This window comes from Anabrus simplex, chromosome 3 (genome assembly GCF_040414725.1).
Source record: "Anabrus simplex isolate iqAnaSimp1 chromosome 3, ASM4041472v1, whole genome shotgun sequence".
Classification (NCBI taxonomy): Eukaryota; Metazoa; Arthropoda; class Insecta; order Orthoptera; family Tettigoniidae; genus Anabrus; species Anabrus simplex.
In genome coordinates this window covers 272,029,885-272,049,769 of record NC_090267.1, presented here as the reverse complement: position 1 = coordinate 272,049,769, position 19,885 = coordinate 272,029,885, and the positions used below count along the sequence as shown (strand labels likewise).

The 19,885-nt window shown below is 39.3% G+C and overlaps 1 protein-coding gene across 7 annotated transcripts in view; it reads right to left on the bottom strand.

Moving 5' to 3' along the window:
* Positions 1 to 19,885, bottom strand: part of yem (yemanuclein) — a 661,372-nt gene that overhangs the window by 62,689 nt on the left and 578,798 nt on the right. For 4 of the 7 annotated variants that reach the window (XR_011017928.1, XM_068226662.1, XM_068226663.1 and 1 more), the window contains one exon: positions 11,262 to 11,330. The exons of the other annotated variants lie outside the window; for them this stretch is intronic. Coding sequence is in view for 3 of the 4 variants with exons in the window: in XM_068226662.1 (XP_068082763.1) it covers positions 11,262 to 11,330 (69 nt within the window). In the remaining variant the exon portion in view is untranslated. The remainder of the gene's footprint in view (positions 1 to 11,261; positions 11,331 to 19,885) is intronic. 7 annotated transcript variants of the gene reach the window in all.

The window sequence follows — 19,885 nt, the reverse complement described above, 5'->3', positions numbered from 1 at the left end:
GGGGATAATTTGAGTAGTAAAATTAGTAATCAGGGGAAGGAATTAAGTGATAAAATTGAGAGTCAACAGAAGGAGTTGCATAGTTTTGGCAAGATGCTTACAGAGAAAATGGAAGAGAAATTTTCAAGCATTAACAGAGAACTGCAGAGTGTTAAGGTTAATACAGAAAGGAGGTTTGAACTGGTGGAAGAGAAATTTATGAAGGTGGATGAGATTAAAATGAGGCAGGATGTTAGAGAGTAAAGTTGAAGGCCAAATCACTCAATTTCAAAACCAACATGTTCAGATGGAAAAGGACAAAAGTGAACTTAGATCTATTCTTGAGGAGAAAGTGGAGAGCGTGAAGTCTAGTGTGACGGAAGAAATTCGAGGAATGAGAATTAATGTGGACACTAGAATTAAGGAAACAAAAGAGAAAACTGAAAAGTTAGAGTGGGAATTTACTAATTTAAAGTCGAAGGGGTTAAACATGACTGAGGTAGCACAGCAGATTGAGGTGGTCAAGGAAGTAGAGTTACCACGGTTCAATAATAGGCAATTAGGTCCTATGGAATTTCTCAAGGTAGTTAAACAAAGATTTGGGAAAGGGCTGTCAGATGGTATCACCCAGTGGGATACCGTAGAGGTTAAGATTTCTGAGGCTCTTATGGGGGAGGCTAAACTCTGGTATGATGTATACAGGGAAACGATTACTTGCTTGAGTGAATTTGAGGTAGCCTTTAAGGCCAAATTTTGGAACAATAGTATTCAAGGGAAAGCTAAAGACAAAATTAATTTTGGCAGATATAAGACTCAGGGAGGGGGTAGCATGACTCAGTACTTCTTGGAGCATGTGTTACTAAATCAGAGCCTGAACTTAAATTCATCAGAACAGGATATAGTGAGAAGGATGTTGGGACATTTTTCTGAAGAGGTTGTTGGCAGCATGCATGCAGAGAATTGAAACTATTAAGGACATGGAACAGCTGTTAGAGAGGTTCGATTCCGTAAGTTCTGCTTGGAATAGTGACAGTCATTCCAATATCCGCCAGAATGGTGGACAGAGACAGAATGGTCCAGGAGAGTACCATCGGTACCCTGACCAAAACAATCGAGGTGGCAACCACAGAGGGCAAGACCCAGGGAGGAATAACCGTGGTTATGGCAGAGGTTCTGAGTCCCGCAGATATGTGGAAAATCGGGACAGGGATGAACAAGGATCGAATGGGAATCATAATCCAAATCAAGATGATCAGCCACCAAGAAGAAATTTAAACGCTTAAGGGGCGGGCGAGATAGGTTAGGCGACTTGTCCCTAAATGAAGATGCTGTTGTAACATGTGCTATGAAGGAAATTAACTATCAAATAGATGTTCAAGAGGATCTGATTAATGACCACATTGCTGACAAGGGTAATTTAAGTAACATGCCCATTAATCCTATTACTGAATTCTTTATTGTAGGGGAGAAGGTGAAAGTGCTTTTGGATACAGGTAGCCAGAAGTCCTGTATTAATAGTAGATTCTACGAGGAGTTGAAGCGTAAAGGAGTTGAGTTTGAGGAGATTCCTGTGTCTAATGTACTGTATATGTCATTTCTGCTGTTGGTAACAAGTCGCAAAGAATCAGGAGCCAAGTCCTTGTTAAAATGGGTATTGGGGATGTCGTGATTGAACATATATGCTTGGTGGTTCCAAATTTAATTTATTCAGTTATCTTGGGTTCAGACTTTCTGAGTAGGAGTAAGTGTAAATTAGATTATCTGCATGTTGAAGTAAGTTTGCAGACAGGGGAAGATCTGAAATCTGTTAGGCTGGCCTACTGTGTGACAGAGAACCAATTTGCATATGGGATGTGTCGTATTCAGGTGGTGAAAGAGAAAAACTTGTCCTTGTCGAGAGAGCGAGACTTGGGAGAATATTGTGATGATTCGGAGAGAGAAGATGATAGTATCCCTGATGGGAAGGGGAACTTTAAGAGTAAAGAGGAGGAGATTAGAGCAGTTGCAGAGGAGGTGGATCTAGATAAAGATCAGAAGGAAAGATTATTAGAGTTGTTAATAGAATGTAAGGAAGTGTTCTCTGAGAAACCTGGAATGACAACTTCATATGTACATTCGTTCAATGTTACTGACAGGTCGAGTTTTGATAGCTATCGGTATCCCATACCCCACGCATATGCTAAGGCTGTAGATGATTTAATTAATGAAATGTTACTAGATGGGATTATTGAGAAGTCAGTGAGTCAGTATGTGAACCCGTTGATTGTTGTGGGTAAAAAAGACGGCACAGTACGCGTTTGCTTAGATGCTAGGCAGATAAACAAACGCATCACGGCTGATCATGAGAGACCTGAGACCACAGAGGAGCTCATTCAGAGATTCGAGGGTAGACCTTGGTTGAGCTCTGTTGACTTGAGTTCAAGTTTTTGGCAGGTCCCTCTCAGAAAAGAAGACAGGCCATTGACAGCCTTTTTACATTGTGGGAAGCTGTACCAGTTTTGCCGCGTACCATTTGGCACTAAGACGTCGTCTTCTGCCTTGATACGAGCATTAGATATTGCACTTGGTCCAGAAACTAACGAGTTCACGACGACGCACATTGATGACTTAGTAATTGCTTCTAGAACATTTGAGGAACATTTAGAAAACTTGTGCACTGTTTTTAATAAATTATTGAGATCTGGCTTCACCTTGAAATTGAGCAAATCTAAATTTTGTACCCCTAGTGTCATTTTTCTGGGGCATGAGATCACACCTGAAGGTGTGACACCTGAGATAATTAGGCTTGATAAGATCTTTTCGGTTAAGACACCTAGGAACGCTAAACAGTTGAGATCATTGCTAGGTGTATGTAACTATTTCAGGCGATTCGTGATTAAGTACTCCTATCTCACAGAACCGTTTAGAGAGCTACTAAAGCAGAATGATCAATGGAAATGGACAAAGAGGCACGATGAAGCGTTAGAGGCTTTGAAGAAAGGGTTTCACGAGGCAGTCATATTGCGATACCCTAAGCCAACGCTGGGCTTTTATATGATGACCGATGCATCTGATTTAGGCATAGCAGCGGCGTTATGTCAACCTGACGAGGGAGGTAATTTTGGTGTAGTTTCTCTGGCCAGTAGAGGGCTTAACCCTGCCGAGAAAAGATGCACTGTAAGTGAGAAGGAATTGCTTGCGATTGTATATGCACTTAGAAAATTTAGAGTTTATTTGTTAGGCAGGAAATTTACGATCTACACAGATCATCATGCTCTTGCTTTCATTAGGACCTGTAAATTGATCTCGGGTCGTTTGCCGCGGTGGATACTGGCAATCCAAGAGTACGACTTCGAAGTGGTTCATATAGCAGGGAGTGAGAATGCCTTCGCAGACTATATGAGTAGGCACCCCGCTGACATGCAAGGGGAGGTAAGGAATGAAGAGAAGGAGGGAATACTCATATGTAGCTTGAGGACGGAAGATAGTAAGCAAGAGAAATTAAGACTCTTAAAGATGAGAGAAGAACAGCTCAAGGACAAAGAATTGAGAGAGATTAAACTAGAATTGGAAGTGGAAGGAGATGGAAAAGATATACTTAGGGGGAGTAAGAAATATAAGTTGATAGGTGACGTGGTGTCAAGAGAGGATTTTAAGGGGCGTTGGAAGGTGGTAGTACCACAGTCCCTCAGGCCAGATATAATTTGGTTTTACCACATAGAGCTGGGTCACTTTGGAGCAGACAAGGTACTGGATGCCATACAGGAGAATTTCATCTGGAAGAATATGGGGAGAGACATTAGGAAGACTTTGGCAAAGTGTGATTCCTGTCAAAGAAGTAAACATCCTAATCGTTATCTGGAGGGCCCGAGGCAAGCGGTAGTGACAGATGGACCTGGAGAGTTGGTTTGTGTAGATCTGTATGGTCCTCTTGTCAAAACTAAGTATGCATATCAGTATATATTTGTTGTTATTGACTCATTCACCAAGTATGTCAAATTGTATCCTTTGCGTAAGGCCACTGCAAGGGCCTGTGTGGGGAAAATTCTGGAGAGGTACATACCGGAGTTCGGTAAACCAAAAAGAATCTTGTCGGATCATGGATCCCAATTTACTTCACGTACATGGAGGGACGGACTGAGTGATATTGGTGTTAGCGTACATTACTCTTCCATACGATATCCTCAGGGAAATATGTCTGAGAGGGTAATGCGTGAGCTAGGCCGTATGTTTCGCACATACATTAGTGACAACCACAATTCTTGGTTTACTTGGAAGATGTGGAACATTGGTGCAATGTGACCAGACATGACAGCACTGGATTAACACCGATTGAGTTGCAGTTGGGTCGTAAGCCTGAACGGGAATTGGCTAGGATTCTAGGTCTTTCCACAGGCGAAGATGTACCAAAGGACTTGGTGATTGATTTAGCGAGGCAGAATTTAAGGAAGGCAGCTGAGAGGAGAATGATGCAGCAGGGGAGGCATCATGGAGATAGTTTTGAAGTAGGGGAGGAGGTGTTACTAAAGGTTCCACACATTTCATCTGCAGACAACAAAGAAATTCGTAAGTTTTTTCAATTGTATCAGGGACCTTACACAGTAGGTAAGAAAGTTGGCAAGTGTGCTTATCACCTGTTGAATAACAAAGGTGACATGATTGGTACACACAATATTCACAATCTTAAGAGGTATGTAAGGTGAAGTATTGTAAGTTCAGATGTTTTGTGTATGTTAAGAAGAATATGTGAATTTTCTTTAAATCCTGAGTGACTTTGACAGGCTGTGTAGGCTGCTGTACTGAAAAGACTGTGATTTGCTCAGATGTATTGTATATAATCTTCACAAATCAAGGGGAGGTATTGTAACCGTACGTAGGTACGATCCCCGAGTTTTTAGGTTAGGAAATTTTCGTATATAGTTTGTAAGGTTAAAATCATGTAATTTTGTTTATTTACCATGTAAAAACGTAATATTATAAGAAGAATGTATAGTTAGGGAATATTGCATATGTTCATCATTATATTTTGTATAAATTTCCGTTTGGGTAAGAGTCTGTAAATATGGCCTAGCCGTAAGGATTGTGCAACCGGGAAAACTGCGACTATATCGGGAAGGACGGTTGAAGTCAGTTGGATGTGTTGCAACAAGTGGCTTGAAAACACGGGGTACGGCAGGTTGTATCGGTTGAAGAATTGGAGTGAATCAATGTGACATACATGAGTGGACGGTCTATGTCACATCATATACTCGATAGCCAATGCGAGGGCTTTGTTTTGAGCGAGGTTTGGGTTGACAGAGTGACGCGGGAAGAAGTGCCGGTGTGAGCGTTGCTACCAGTCAACTTTTCAGGACGCGATAACCACGTGTAGCAAGCATATATAAGTGGGTACGCGTGTGCGGCGAGTTATTCTGATTCTGATTCTCATTCTGTTTCTGACTCTGATGCTGATACTGTGTGTTTCTCATTTGTACTGGTCTGCGGGAGCGACGTATTTGCGCAGTTTGCTATACGATCTGCTATTGTTCGGAGTATCTGTTGCGGAGTGAACATGGTATAATCTCAACAACTTACCGGCTTTGCAGTGGACTTTCTGAAAAAGAAAGTGTTTGTTTGGAACTTGTCACCCCAGTATGCAGCTTCAGTTGATGGAGAATTTTGCTGTTTGCTTGCCTCCGGACATGTAACGCTTTCTGTCCAGCCAGCAATTGGAAAGAATTCAAGACGTCGACGAAGAAGTGTAAATAAGGTTAGGGATGCTCGTCTTAAAGAAGGTTGCATCCATATGTAGAGAAATAGTCGTCGTACTTTTCTCTACCAGATTAGGATTCACGGTAACAGTGGAGTGCGAAGGGGTCTCTTACCTGGAGGTATGTTAAAAGTATAATGATGTTCATTTTTTTAAATTAGTGATTTTAATGATTTGTAATTTGCCTTTATAGACGGCAAACGAGAAAATCTCGTGAAGAGATGATTTTATTGGGTAGTATTGTGTATATTAGCTCTATGTAAACAGCAAGCACTAAGTGGGTTGCATAAGTGTTTATTTTTGTTGGTGTATGTCACATATTAGTTCTTATTCTGGGAGTAAAGTCATAGAATCAAACTTAAAGTGAGTCTTTAGTCAGTGGAGTGAGGCTGAACCTGGCATGTTACCCAAATTTAATTTCAGGGGTTATATAGCAACAGGTAAGGTTATAAAGTAAGTCTGGAGCCTCGTCAGCCTGATGACCGTCGCCTTGGGAGAGGGAGTGGCTCGTTGCTCTACATAATTAAATATTCCTGCAATTGTTTGGCAGGTGGCGTCCATTATCCTTGTTATTTACACTTATTTGAGTCAACGTTTATCTGTTCAGTATTTCAATAGCTTGCGGTAGTTGCAGTTCGAATAGCATGAGAAATAGCTAGACTTCTAGGTGAAAGTGATGTTGATTTCAGCGATAGTGAGAGTGGTTTTCAATTAAGTCTTGAGGAGGATATTGCGGAATGAGACTGTGTTGGTGAGTTGAGTGATGAAAATCCAGATAATGAGAAAATTGTGCTAAATGGCAGTGCTGGTACCTTTACTGATGGCTGGAGGAAATACCATTACACTGACTTGGACTTCAAAATCCCATTCACAGGTACGTCAGGTTATAAACCACCATAAGTTTGACTGAACTTGACCTTTTCCAATTATTCATGACTGACGAGTTATTGTCGGAAATTTTGCGCGAGACTAACCGGTATGCTTGTGTTAACATTCAAAAGGTTACGCCACTCACACGTGAGTGAGTCTATTAGGAGGTCGTGGATAGATGTTACTCTTCCTGAATTCAAAGCATTTTTAGGCGTAATCCTAAATATGGCAATGAACAGTAAGCTTGAATTACGACGTGAGACTGTGTTTTTCAGCAATACTCGTAGAAAATATGCCTGGATTACATCCCGGCGAGTGGTTTGGGAAGTTCCACACAATGCACTATTACAGACAAAAAGTGACTGTCTGAGATAATTTCAGGTTTGAAAATGCTGAACATTGCACCCGAATACTGTATTGTACTTGTATTATATTTATTTTGTGTTTGCTTCAGTTGATTTTTATAAATATGCTGTCAATATGTTTGTGCTGTCTTTTATCCCTCTACAAGCAGATTCGTAAATGGAGCTGGAGAGGCAGGAGTGTTCAGAAAAAGGGTTAAACTAATATTTCAAAAATTTGTAGTCTTTGCCCTGGACTCAAACCTCTCACGACATGCAAGCCCGCTCAGCTCCGCCTTTATCAACTACACTGCGGTTCCGTACGACACACCGGGCAGCTTATAGCAAGTATTAGGCTTACTGCGGTCTTAATATCAATTTAGAGCTTCGCCGGCATGCCAGGTTCATATAATCTAGAAGGCACACACACGTCTTCCAGCGTTTAATACAAGTATAACATTACAGCGTCCTATCATGGTGAGGCGGTAAATACCAAGATATCCGGTTGTAATTTCTGAGCATACCGGCAAGGCAGACGTTTTCAGGACGGAATGAGTATTGTGGGTTGCATAAAACTACATTAGAAGGGGCAGCTGAATCATGCTGTATATATGACTTGGTTAACTCAAGTTCACTCAGTTGTTCTTCAATTACCATGATGGTGTGTCTCCAAATGGCACAAAATGATTGAGCATTATGTAATTTCATGAAAATACCCTACAACATTTTCAGACTGATTATCTAGCAGCAAGCATAGCTCTTATCAAACAGATCAAGGAATGTAGGGTTAAGCAACACACATATTTTTCTGAATAAATTATTTTAAAAATATGTTATTTAACAAGCTTTCATTACTACAAATTTTAAGACATGGTAAAATGCTGGAAATTTGTCTTGCAGGAGTTCCTCAAGGTGTCAAAAGGAAGCAACAATTCAATTCTGTCATGCAGAAGATACACAGGATAGCTGAGGAAGAACGTACCATCAAAGGAGGATGTTTTCAGATTCTCTATGGGAATCAACATCTATATCATCTGATAGCCAAGCAGGCATCAATTTTTGGTAAAGAGACGAAGTCTCTCATAGTGCATTGGCACTGCCAGTGGCTCCAAGTAGCCTACGCAGTGGCCTCCACGGTATGCACTAGCCAGCGTCTTGGTAGGTGTGCTAGGTACCAACTGATGAGCCCAGCCTAGCACACGAGGGCGAAACGCTGGCAACCAGGAATGAGTTAGCTGGAAAATATATAATGTCCAGTAACGGACCACTATATTGGTATTATAAATTTACTCATTCGGGACAAATATTTCAGATTCCCTACGGGAATCAACATCTATATCAAAGTCAAATTGGCCGTGAAGACAATGTTAATCGGTGGAGAGATTTGGAATTTCATCCAGGCTTTTGGCACGCAATCAAGTGATTCGAAATTGTATACCACCACCTCCCCTACCCTGCCGGCCAACATTCTGATTGAGATTTTTTTTCCGATCAGTGGGACTCAAAGTGGCTAACCATGGTGTCATGGCCACCAGATGGGCTCCCACAGAACTATAGTGCCTTAATTTAATATAATAAACTCTACACAAAAGCACAAAATAGTATACTGTATGTAAGCAGTTAATGAGGGAAAAGAATACCCATCTATTTTTACAACAAGAAATATTACAGAACTAAATGATACAATGCTCAATTCAAAATCATGGAAGTCATTACATTTGCAGATCAAGATTGTCCTAGCAAAGACAACGCCACCAAGTACTTATTAACATTTTAATTAATGCCATCACCAGTAAATGTGAAATTCTAAATTCTAGGGCGTGGCGCTTGATGCTTGGGCAACCAGTATTTTATTCTGTCAACCAGAGTGTGCGCATGGGTATGTACACAGTTGAATCACATTATTATGACCATATGCTAGTATCCAGAGTAACTGCATTTTGCAGCATGGAAAGCAACTGGGTGTGCTGGGAATGAGTCAGTCAGGTCCTGATAGGTCTACATGGGTATCTGGAGCCATGTTATCTGCAGTGCGTCCTAAAACTGTTGAATGGTGAGTGGTAGAGGGGAGAGATGGTGAACACTATGATTGAGGTGGCCCTGCAGATGTTCTACTGGATTGAAACTGGGCCTGTTTGAGGACCAGGGAAGATGGTTGAAGTCTTTAACGTACTCTTCCAGCCACATGTGGATACTTCTAGCTGTGTGGCAAGGTGCTTTATTGTGCTGAACAATCCCATCCTTCCAAGGAAAAGCAATCCTCATGTATGGGTTGACATGTTCACCGAGGATGGATTCATAAACAAATTGATCGCAAGTGCCTTCCACATGGATCATCGTACCTAGAGAATACCAAGAGAACAGTACCTGGACCATAACTCTGCCCCCACCATCTTTTGTTTGTCCAGCAATGGTTACAGGGTGTTGGTTCGCTAATGTTTCTTGCTGGACAAGCTGATGCCCATCTGTTCTATGCAGCTGAAAATATGTCAGAAAAGGCTACCAGTTTCCAATCAGTAATGGTCCAATCGCCATACTGTTGAGAAAATTTCAGTTGTTTTCTTGGATGCACATGTGTTAGCGTGTGTGCTGTCACTCTTGCAGATGGGTTCGCTGAACTGTTGCAGTAGAAACGGGTCTGGACGCTCCCAGGTTCATTTGGACGGTGAGCTGTTCCACTGTAGCCTGTCAGTTGGCCTTCATGCATCTTTGTAGTCTAAGTATGCCTCAGACAAAAATGGTATGAGTTCTGCAGTTTCCATAACAGTTATTCCCAACGGAGCTATCTGGCCATTCGTGATACACCTTTACCACAAAGGCACGTGAACAGTTCAGAAACATTGCTGTGCCTGAAATGCTGTCTGCTTGGCCCAAAAGCCCATGATCATCCCTTTCTGCAACTTGGTTAAATCGCTTCCCTTACTCATGACAGCAGGAAGTGCAATGTGTACAGTCAGCCTCTCTGTTGCATTATATACCCAGGTCACCAGCCCACGTCAGAGGCTTAGTGCTGTACGTGCCACTTCTAGCAGGTGATCATAATAATGTGTGTGTGTGTGTGTGTGTGTGTGTGTGAGGAAATTCCATCAGATAAAACAAAATCGTAAGAAATTAATAGTTGTGAAGGGTAATGGTTTAGTGCAGATCTTTTACTTTTAGCTCCTAAAAGGACACTGATATGTTACCTGCTTTCTTATGCTACTTCAAAAGCTGATAAGGGTTCACAATTTTTAATTTGGGAGCAGGGTTTTAACTACTTCAAATTATAAAAAAATGTATCTTACTATACAGATTGCAATTTAAGAATCTCATTGTTCTGTATTGAATTTACAGTAAAGAAAATATATAATTAATCCACTTAACATTTATTGTATTGACCAAGGTAGATTAACTACATATTTTCTTTACTTTCATCCAACAATCTATAATGTGTAGCATAGTTGCTAACAAACTTGTGAACAGAACAAAGGTGTATGTTCTGAACTGTAGTTTCTCAGAAAGTTGCTTTTCAATTAAACTGATCAATTTGATAAATCTGTAGTCCATGACCCACTGGAATGTATATGTTTGACAAGGAAAACTACAAGGATTCACAAATATTGAATGGAAAAGTCTGCAAGATATTCATACAGACCTTGAATTTCTTTTTATGGAATTTTTATAACTTTTGAAAAGAAGAGTTCAACATTCATTGATAGGAAATTGAAATGTGATATTAGATCATTAAGATTAAGAGTAAACATGGTTTTGTTTTACAGGTAAGTTGGCACTACTTTTTATTTACAGGCAATAATTTAATAAACAATATGGCTTCCTTTAGCTCAAGTCGTACAGTACCTAATAAAGATATCAGCAAGCACTTTTACTTCTTGATGGAGACATTTAAAGTGATGTAGAAAACCTGGTTGTGCCCAAATATAGATTCTAACCCCCATAAAATAATATCCTCATAAAAAGTATTTGAGGTTAAAAAAATCACTTCCTTAGTTCTATCAAATGGCAAAATTAGGCCATTACTTATATCCTTACATATATGTGTAATTTTTCTCCGGTAATAAATTCAGCAAAATTATATGAACAAAAGGTTAGTAAAAGAGAATAAATATTACTGCTTGTTCAATGTTTCCGTAATAAAAGCATTGCTAAATGCCTAAACTAGGACTGAACAGGAGTATGTACTATTTTATAAATACAACACACTGGTTTATTCTGCCAAACATCAAATGTCATGCACTGGAATATAGTATTTTCGAATATAAGGTGGGAAATGCAAAGGAAGTTAGCAGAAATTTCCGAGAGTTTATGCTTCGTTATAAATCTAACTCATCACACCACCTTCTTACCTGAAAAGGAATGGAGGTATTGGAACAGTGAAAACTGATCATCAGTAGGTATTACAGATGGCTGAACACCTATAACAGAGCAACTATAATGCTATACTTTGGAATAAAAATAAAAACACAACATCAAATACTTGAACTATTTTAACATCAAACAAGTAGAAGTCACTTCTAATCCCATGCATAGTAACTGAGCATGACATATGAAAATGTACTACACACCACTGGGAAATATGTCTTCAAATCTCTATATACCAATAACAGGAACAACATATCCAAGACAGACATGATCCTAATAGTCCAGTTATCTTATCGTACAGATTATAATGAAAACAGAAATCAGAGAGCGTTTTTCTTCTAGTTATAAATCGTTACTATTCCACTTTTGACCTATCATCTGAAAAAGCACCAGCAACTGATCTCAAAAATAAACAAACCACTAAAAATAAATTCTCAGCTACCCTAAATGCCAGGTCTTTTTATAGTATTACGAAAAATATTTAATTTTAATTCGAAGAAAGTATATTGATCTATGGGGGAAAATGTGCAAAGATGTAAAATTTATCCTTGTCCTTTTGAATTTTCACGTTCATCTTATGTCTCTTTCTTCCCCTGCACCCTCTGCTAACACTAGCCAGTTACTGTGCTTATTCTTTGTGTGTGTTACTATCCTTTCAGCTTCCTGTCTTTGATATACAGTATGTTCGCACACTTGTTTCTTCATTTTTTATTTCTCTTAGCATACAAATATGTGACATGCAAAGAATTGTTTCCCATATCGTATATAACATGGTAAGTACCCATACAACAATTTCATACTGGATAAACAAAACAGACTTGGACATCAAAGGCAGAAATAAGAAGAGTATACAAACATTTTGTAAAACAAAAAGAACGAATCATATAGAAGCAGAAGATAGGAAACCATTTAGAAGAAGCAAGATTGATTCCTTACATAGCTCTTGTTTGTGTTTCCACAAAGATTCTGGAAGTTTTATATTTTTTGCTTACCTATGTTAAATTCTCTACATTATTTTCCCTACTAGATTTGATAAATATTGATTATGGTACCTTTAATCAAAATTTAAAGTTATTACTTGTGTTTCAGCGATTGCCTTCCTTCACTTCAACCATCCTTTTGAAGTTGCTTTAGACGCGACGTCTCTTGTTCACAGTTCATATCTTACTGCCTCGCCTGTCTCCTTGGCAAACATGTCTTACACATGTTATAACTACTTAATTCTCTTATTGGTTATTTCTTACTATGCCACACTGTTTTGTCAACAGCAACTTCATTCGTTATTAGTTCCGGATGACATAACGTATCCTTCCATGCTCTCTTTTCTCCTCCTCACATTCTGTTTGGGTATATTATTTAATATTATTCATGTTCTTTAATTGAACATTTATATTCAGATATTCTTTTAAGGCCTATGTTAGATTTTTTTCTGAAATTATTTTTTTCTACTTCTGTTAGGTAATTCTAGTCAGTCTTTTTCAGTTCTACTACTTTTTTAAATAAAAAGAGCTCTCTTCCCAGCTTATGTTGCTCTTGCACTCTTCTCAGACCTCCTTACTTTCTCCAGCAGTATGCTTCACTAGAGACATTTCGATTTCTCTGCACTGATGGCCAGCTCCTCGCTATCAATGACTTTTGGAAATCACCTGATGAATTCCAAGTGTGTGGCAATGAATTCCTTAACACTGAGCCCGGACATTTCAATATGGCGCCCCTACCCTGTGCCGGTGTAATTTAGACTCTCAGAAAAAAAATCACAGTTCTGTCAGTTTTCGCATTATAAATTAACAAATTTATACACATATTGTACAAAGAGTGGGCTATCCCACAAAATCAAATAAAAAATGCTTACCTTCAGCATTGGAAAGAAACTTACGCTACAATATTGGTCCATTCTGATATCCTTGTTCATGCACTTAAATTTCTAATTCTCTAGAAAAGTGATGGTTTTTAGTCACTGAATAACAGAATTACACATTGTTATTCCCAATACTTAGCTTTGGTATGGTAAGACTAAAAACATTCTCCTATGCAAAGACCTACATCACGTTTACGACAATATATCGTTTTCATTTTCTTCACAGCAGGATCGGTGTTATGTTTGGACCTGTCGTAGCAAACTTTGCATCTACGCTGCGCGAGTCCTTCCTTCTTCGCGCCTACTGCAGGTATTCTGTGTGGAAAAGGATCTCTACCTACTAGTCTTCCCGCAGTTGATGCTCATGATTCTTCAGTAATTTCGGCCCCAACACTACTCATCAAATCATCCGCTAAACGTTCACAAAATTTCAAAAGGGGAAGTTTTTGTGAAGAAGCCTTACGGTACAGTATATAAGCATTCACTATGACAAGATCAAACAGATGGAAGAATAATCTTTTCCACCACTTGATCGATTTCCTTGTGAATGCATAATATGCCAACAATTGGTCAGACTTATCAACACCAATTTTGAATTTGTTATAGTCTCCTACTGCTGATGGTTTGGATTTCTCGTGGCTCCCTCTTGCTGCGGGTACTTCAATCATGTCATCATCATGTGCAGTGCTCAGCATATACATATCTCGAACATCTCACCACTTTATTGCTAGAAGGTGTTCTTTCTGCAATGACATTTTTTCACCCTTTTTCCATTTTATCGCGAACTGACTTTGGCATTCCTTTCCGATTTGGCACCACGGTGCCAGCTGCTTTAGTCTGACAGTCCCACAGATGGTCATAAATGGTGGGACTTGAAAACCATCTGTCCATATACACTGTGTGCCCCCTATTTTTTACTGGTTCGCACAGTCTGTCAACAACATTGAAGGAAGAATTGTAATCCTCCACTGTGACATGGGCCCAAAAAAAAACCCCAAAATGGACATATTGCTTTATCGATTGTCAATGATACATCAGGAGAGTAACAATTCTGAAAACTTGTTTTCAGGCAGTCTACTATTGGTCGGATTTTGAACAGAAGATCGTAGCCTGGATGGCCCCTTTGTTTTTGCTTATCATTGTCGTTCAGATGCAACATTGTCAGAATAGCGAGAAATCGGTCTCTCGACATTCCAATGGACTTTGCATAGTCAGTTTTTAGAATTGGTGTTGTGCTCCAGTAGTCCCGGAGAAAAGGTTTACGAATCAAACACATGTGAATCACTACTGCAAAAAAATAACGTTAGTTCATTCAGAGTCACTGGTTTCCACTGCGCATGCACTGATTTAGGTTTCAAAGGGCCTTCTTGCTTCTTTAGATGTATTTGCTGTAGGGCATATCTGTTACTGTCCACTCGGATAACATTCAGTACATTACTGTCAAAAAATAAACCAAAGAAATCTAGAGGTGAAGATTCTGCAGAAATACCAAGGTTATTAGCATTTAGTCCTGGTGCGCCAGGAAAAACGGGCATGTTCACAGGAGTAATATCTTGTTTCCATTGTGTTCCCGTGCTTCTCACCTCCCTTTGTCTTTTTGCGACTGGTTCTTCTGGGGATGAATCTGATGATTCAGCATCCTGAGGGACTTGTAAATTTTCATTTTCTTCTTCATGATCACTTTCATACAGATCAGAATCTGAATTGTTCACAAGTTCCATAATAATCTGTTAACTTATCCATGGTCTGTATGCACGCGTAGGATTTCCTTTACTTGTACAAGGTCCGGGATCCATATCTCAATAATTATACATAGGTGCCGTATTTTTTGGTAATAGCAATACGCACGAAATTTTCCATATCTTCTTTGTAGCCTATATATGACCTTATAGGTACCACACCGTAACGTACTTTAGCAAAATGAACTCGCGAAATATCGCGAAATCCGATTTATTATGCGAATCGCGCCAATAATCACGAAATATACCCCACTTGGTACGAAAAATGCGAAATTGTATCGGAAAAGATCTCCAATAAACGTTTAAATGCTTCTGAGAACTTGACTATAGTAGTTTCCTTCTCAGTTGATTGATAGCGCTGTATATTCTCTACACAAATGCACACAAAGCGATGAGCCCTGTGTATCGGAGGTATGTGTATACAGTTCCGCGATCTCTAAGGCAATCATTAAAAATCGATATCTGTTATCGATTACAGCAAATGGCGTTGTGTTCGTAGCAAGATCGCTTGTAGATACAGCAGTGGGCATTATACTCTTTCGGAGTGAGAGTTCGCCACTTATGAAACTTTATCAGCAAATGTCCAGCATTTAAGTACAAAAATGCTGAAAACTAAAGTCACAACAGTTTTTCCGAGGGCCGAGGAATACAACAGTGAGGCCTTCTATGTATTTGATGCTGCAAGAAAGATTCTAATGTGTAAGTACTGTAATGTTCGCATTACGTGAAAACGAAGAGACACGTGCGATAAATACTGTAGAGAATCAGAAACACACAAAAAGAAGAAGAATGAAGCAAATGAACATAATTTTAAGCGGCAAATAACAATCGGCGATACTTTACACATCGCAAAGGAGTTGAAAAGTGGTAGAGAGCAATTTGTAATAGACACAACAAAAGCATTCATGTAAACCAACATTTCTATAGAAAAACTGGATAATCCTGGCATGAGGACATGGATGAATATAAAAGGAAAGATAAATAATACAGACTTTACTATAAAATATGACGATATTAGTAGGCCTATTGTAAATAAATCGCACCGATCTCGATAGCTGCAGTCGCTTAAGTGCAGCCAGTATCCAGTAATTGGGAGATAGTGGGTTCGAGCCCCACTGTCGGTAGCACTGAAGATGGTTTTCCGTGGTTTCCCATTTACACACCAGGCAAATGCCGGGGCTGTACCTTAATTAAGGCCACGGCCGCTTCCTTCCAATTCCTAGGCCTTTCCTATCCCATCGTCGCCGTAAGACGTATCTGTGCCGGTGCGACGTTAAGCAAAAAAATAAAAAATAAAAATAAAAAAGCCTGGTTGAGTTGTAATAATGTTGTTGTTTTTACGTCCCACTAACTACTTTTACGGTTTTTAGAGACGCCGATATGTCGGAATGTTGTCCCACAGGAGTTCTTTACGCGCCAATAAAACTACTGTAGTAACACAGGGCTGACGTATTTGAGCACCGGACTGAGCCAGAATTGAACCTACCAACTTGGGCTCAGAAAGCCAACGCCTTAACTGTCTGAGTTACTCATCCCCGGCCGGGCAGCACCAGCATATCCATAAATATCCTTCATGGATATATGGCTTTGCAAAATGCAGTGAAAGCATGTCTGATAGAAAAGAAGAAAGAAGACATTGTTAGTGAAGTTTAAGGAGGTTCGATAGAAGACCACAGTAAATTTGCACCAAGTGTTCGCAAGCATTATGGTTTCCGACGTCTAATGTGGTCAGTGAAAGGGGCTGCTTTGTTTACAAAAATGTACTTTCAGACTGTTGCACAACTCTGAATCCTGATAATGTTGAAACTATGCGTAGTTATTACTTTGGAGACAAGTCATTCAAAATGTAAAAACGTGTAGAACCAAACCAAACCTCACGGCACTTAACGCCCTGAAAGAGCCTTGGCCTGCCCAGTGACCGCTGCTCAGCCTGAAGGCCTGCAGATTAATGAGGGGTCGTGTGGTCAGCACAACCCCTACATCACATGACCGGCCAAAAAGTGTAGGCTATGTATAAATTCCTAACTTCCGGCTAACTTCGTTTCGAGGTTTCAGTGATTTATATAGGCCTACCGGTATTTATTTCTATAACATGTTGTATATTTGGTTGTTCTAAGGTTTAATAACAATTTAATACATTACAAGTGTTCACTTTAAAACCCCTAATCACAAAATTAGTTAGATTTACCCCATACCATAAGGAATATTTCGCAAGAAACATCGATCAGTATGACAATTTCACGAAATACCTACCGAAATAGTGTTAGTTTTAACACCGAAATCAACAGTTTTATTTCACCAAAAAATAAGGCCCTTAATTATACAGTATAAATCGACTACTTGAGAGATGATTGCAGACTGTTGCCTCACTACACTTTCATTCTAAATCTGTGAAGTCATATAATCGATCATTAGAACACATGCACATACATTTAAGCTTATCTAACCGGAGCGCGCGAGGAGTACGTATGTCAGCAATTACGTAAGATCTAACTGAGCGCACGTGGCTACGAAACATCGTCCCTAAGTTGCACCGGAAATCACTATCGATCAACAACACCACCTAACGATAGTAAAGGAAATCGACAACACGTCAAAGCAAAAACTAATTCGATAACTTGAATAGCTGTCGAGTGGCTGAATTTCAAAGATCGTAGGAGTAGTATTACTAACAGCGGCACTCAGGCGGACGCTGCGTGGTAGTAATATTACTACCGGCAGGCGCAGAGTGTTAAAACTTGATAATTTAAAGGACTTAAATATCACTATTGTTGCACTTCAAAGATTTGTTGTTGCATTTATACTTATATTCATGTGATAGAGTCTATGCCTATTTATTTTATTGAGTACTCTCTAATGTTAACTTTTGCAACCCAATGTTGTCTCCTGTAATTAAATTCCATTTTAGCTAACATATAACATAAATTTAATGTTAATTTTTGCAACCCAATGTTGCCTTTTGTATTTAACTTCTGTCTTTGGAAACGTATGGCTTAAATTTAATGTTAACTTTTGCAACATGATGTTGCTAAAGTTAAACTTCCTTTCTTTTTTCATTAGCCAAATTTTGGCATATTTAATGTTAACCATGCAAGTTAGTGTTGCTTTTCAATGTCAGACTTTGTTCAATATTTAAAAGTCTGATTGCAGGTTGGTGGCATTCAGCTCATGATTGAAGGAATTTATCAATTTCTTCTGTCTAGGCAATGTATTTTCTAAATAATTTAATACAATTGTAAACCTTTTGTTATAACTGAGGTTCTAACCCACCTCTAAGCTTCTTCCTCCTATAATCCACGAATACTGTCTTTCTCTATGGATTTTCCATTCTTTACCCCAAGGGATTTTTTTATCAAACCTAAACCTAAACCTAACCCTAACCGGAACCCCTTCAGCTCTGAAGCCATGAAAGCCTCATTTCCCTCATATGGCCATGGATGACTGGAAAGAACACTTCAGGACAATATATAAGCAATTACTGCAAATAATGCCTTAAGAAAAGAGTTAGACCCCTTTCACCCGTTCATGGAGTAAGAAATTACAAACGTCATAAAGAACCTTAAGAACTTAACAGCCAGGATTGGTGGTATTTTCAATGAACATGTAAAGACTACAGCTAAATGAACTGCAAAAAACTTGAACTTCACTCTTCAATAAATGCATTAAGATACATGAAATCCCTGAAAAATGGAGATATTTGATGCTGAAGATACTGCATAATGGAAAGGGAAATACTACCTGCCTAGATTCACATCATGGAATTGCATACAAAAACGAGGTTTTTAATCTTTTTAAACTGACAGCGAGATTGACACAAGAGCTTGATGAAGCGTTATTGGACTAGCAAATCGGCTTCAGACAGCGACGATCCACAATAAATGTTATACAAAGTTTAACTGACGACATTGAGGATGCTCGAAGAATAAACCAAAATGGAAAATTTTATACGATCTACATGAACTATAGAAATACAACGTGGCAAACAATGCAATATAAGGTTAACGACATTTCCAAGCTACGTCCTGGGTGAGTGGTCGCACATGTTACCCTATCTCTCCTGACCTAAGAAAATACCTGTCGTGTATGCTAGGATACCCTCCACGAGAACACATGAGCTCACCACCTCCCTTCCCCTCCCACTGTTAGCCAGTAGTGGGGAAGGTCTCTGTACTCTCCTGCACTGAGTTGAATGATATTCTTCACCTTGCAGGCGTCAGGATTTCCCACTACTTAATTCATTGTCTCTCTCCACTTGACACACCTGAGAATTAGCTTTTAATGCGGCTGTACTTCTACTCTTAATTCTGCTCAAAAAACATATTTCCAGCACACTTCCATTCTGACACAAACCACTATATGGAGCTTATCTCCATTACACTGTTGAGCAATCAACTGCTGTTCAGTCATAAATATACGTCTCACTTCAACCGTTTCCTTACATACTGGCAATAAATGAAAATCCTCTCTCTTATCACCACATTATATTTACTTTTAACTTAGTCCAACCTCTATTCATATACATTCCTAAAATCCACCATATTAAGCCTCTTCTCACCATCCTGTTCACTTTTGCCACTTTAAAATTCAATACTTAATTTACCCTGCATTCAGCTACCAGTTCCTGTTCTGCAATATCTCTTGCCCTCTTACATGTTTCCAATAAACACCACTTCTCCTCTCCCATTCAATATCATAATACTCACCTAAACCCAGTCGATCTAAAGCATTCTTCACCTTATCAACCCAGCAATCACCATAATTGCTCTTCTTTTGATACTGGTAAGCTGACTGCAGAATTAGGTCCCCTTCACCTTTTCTCAGCCTACACTAGAAACTAGGCACTCTTTTCAAAATGTCAATCTTGATATACTCCTTACACTTAACACTTGCCCCTGCAATCGTGGCATACAATGGCAATCCCATAACAACCTTGCTGAACTTACTCCCAATCTGCTCTAATATCCCATACTCTTTCTCCACCTCCCAAACCTCCGAAGCATACAGCATTCTA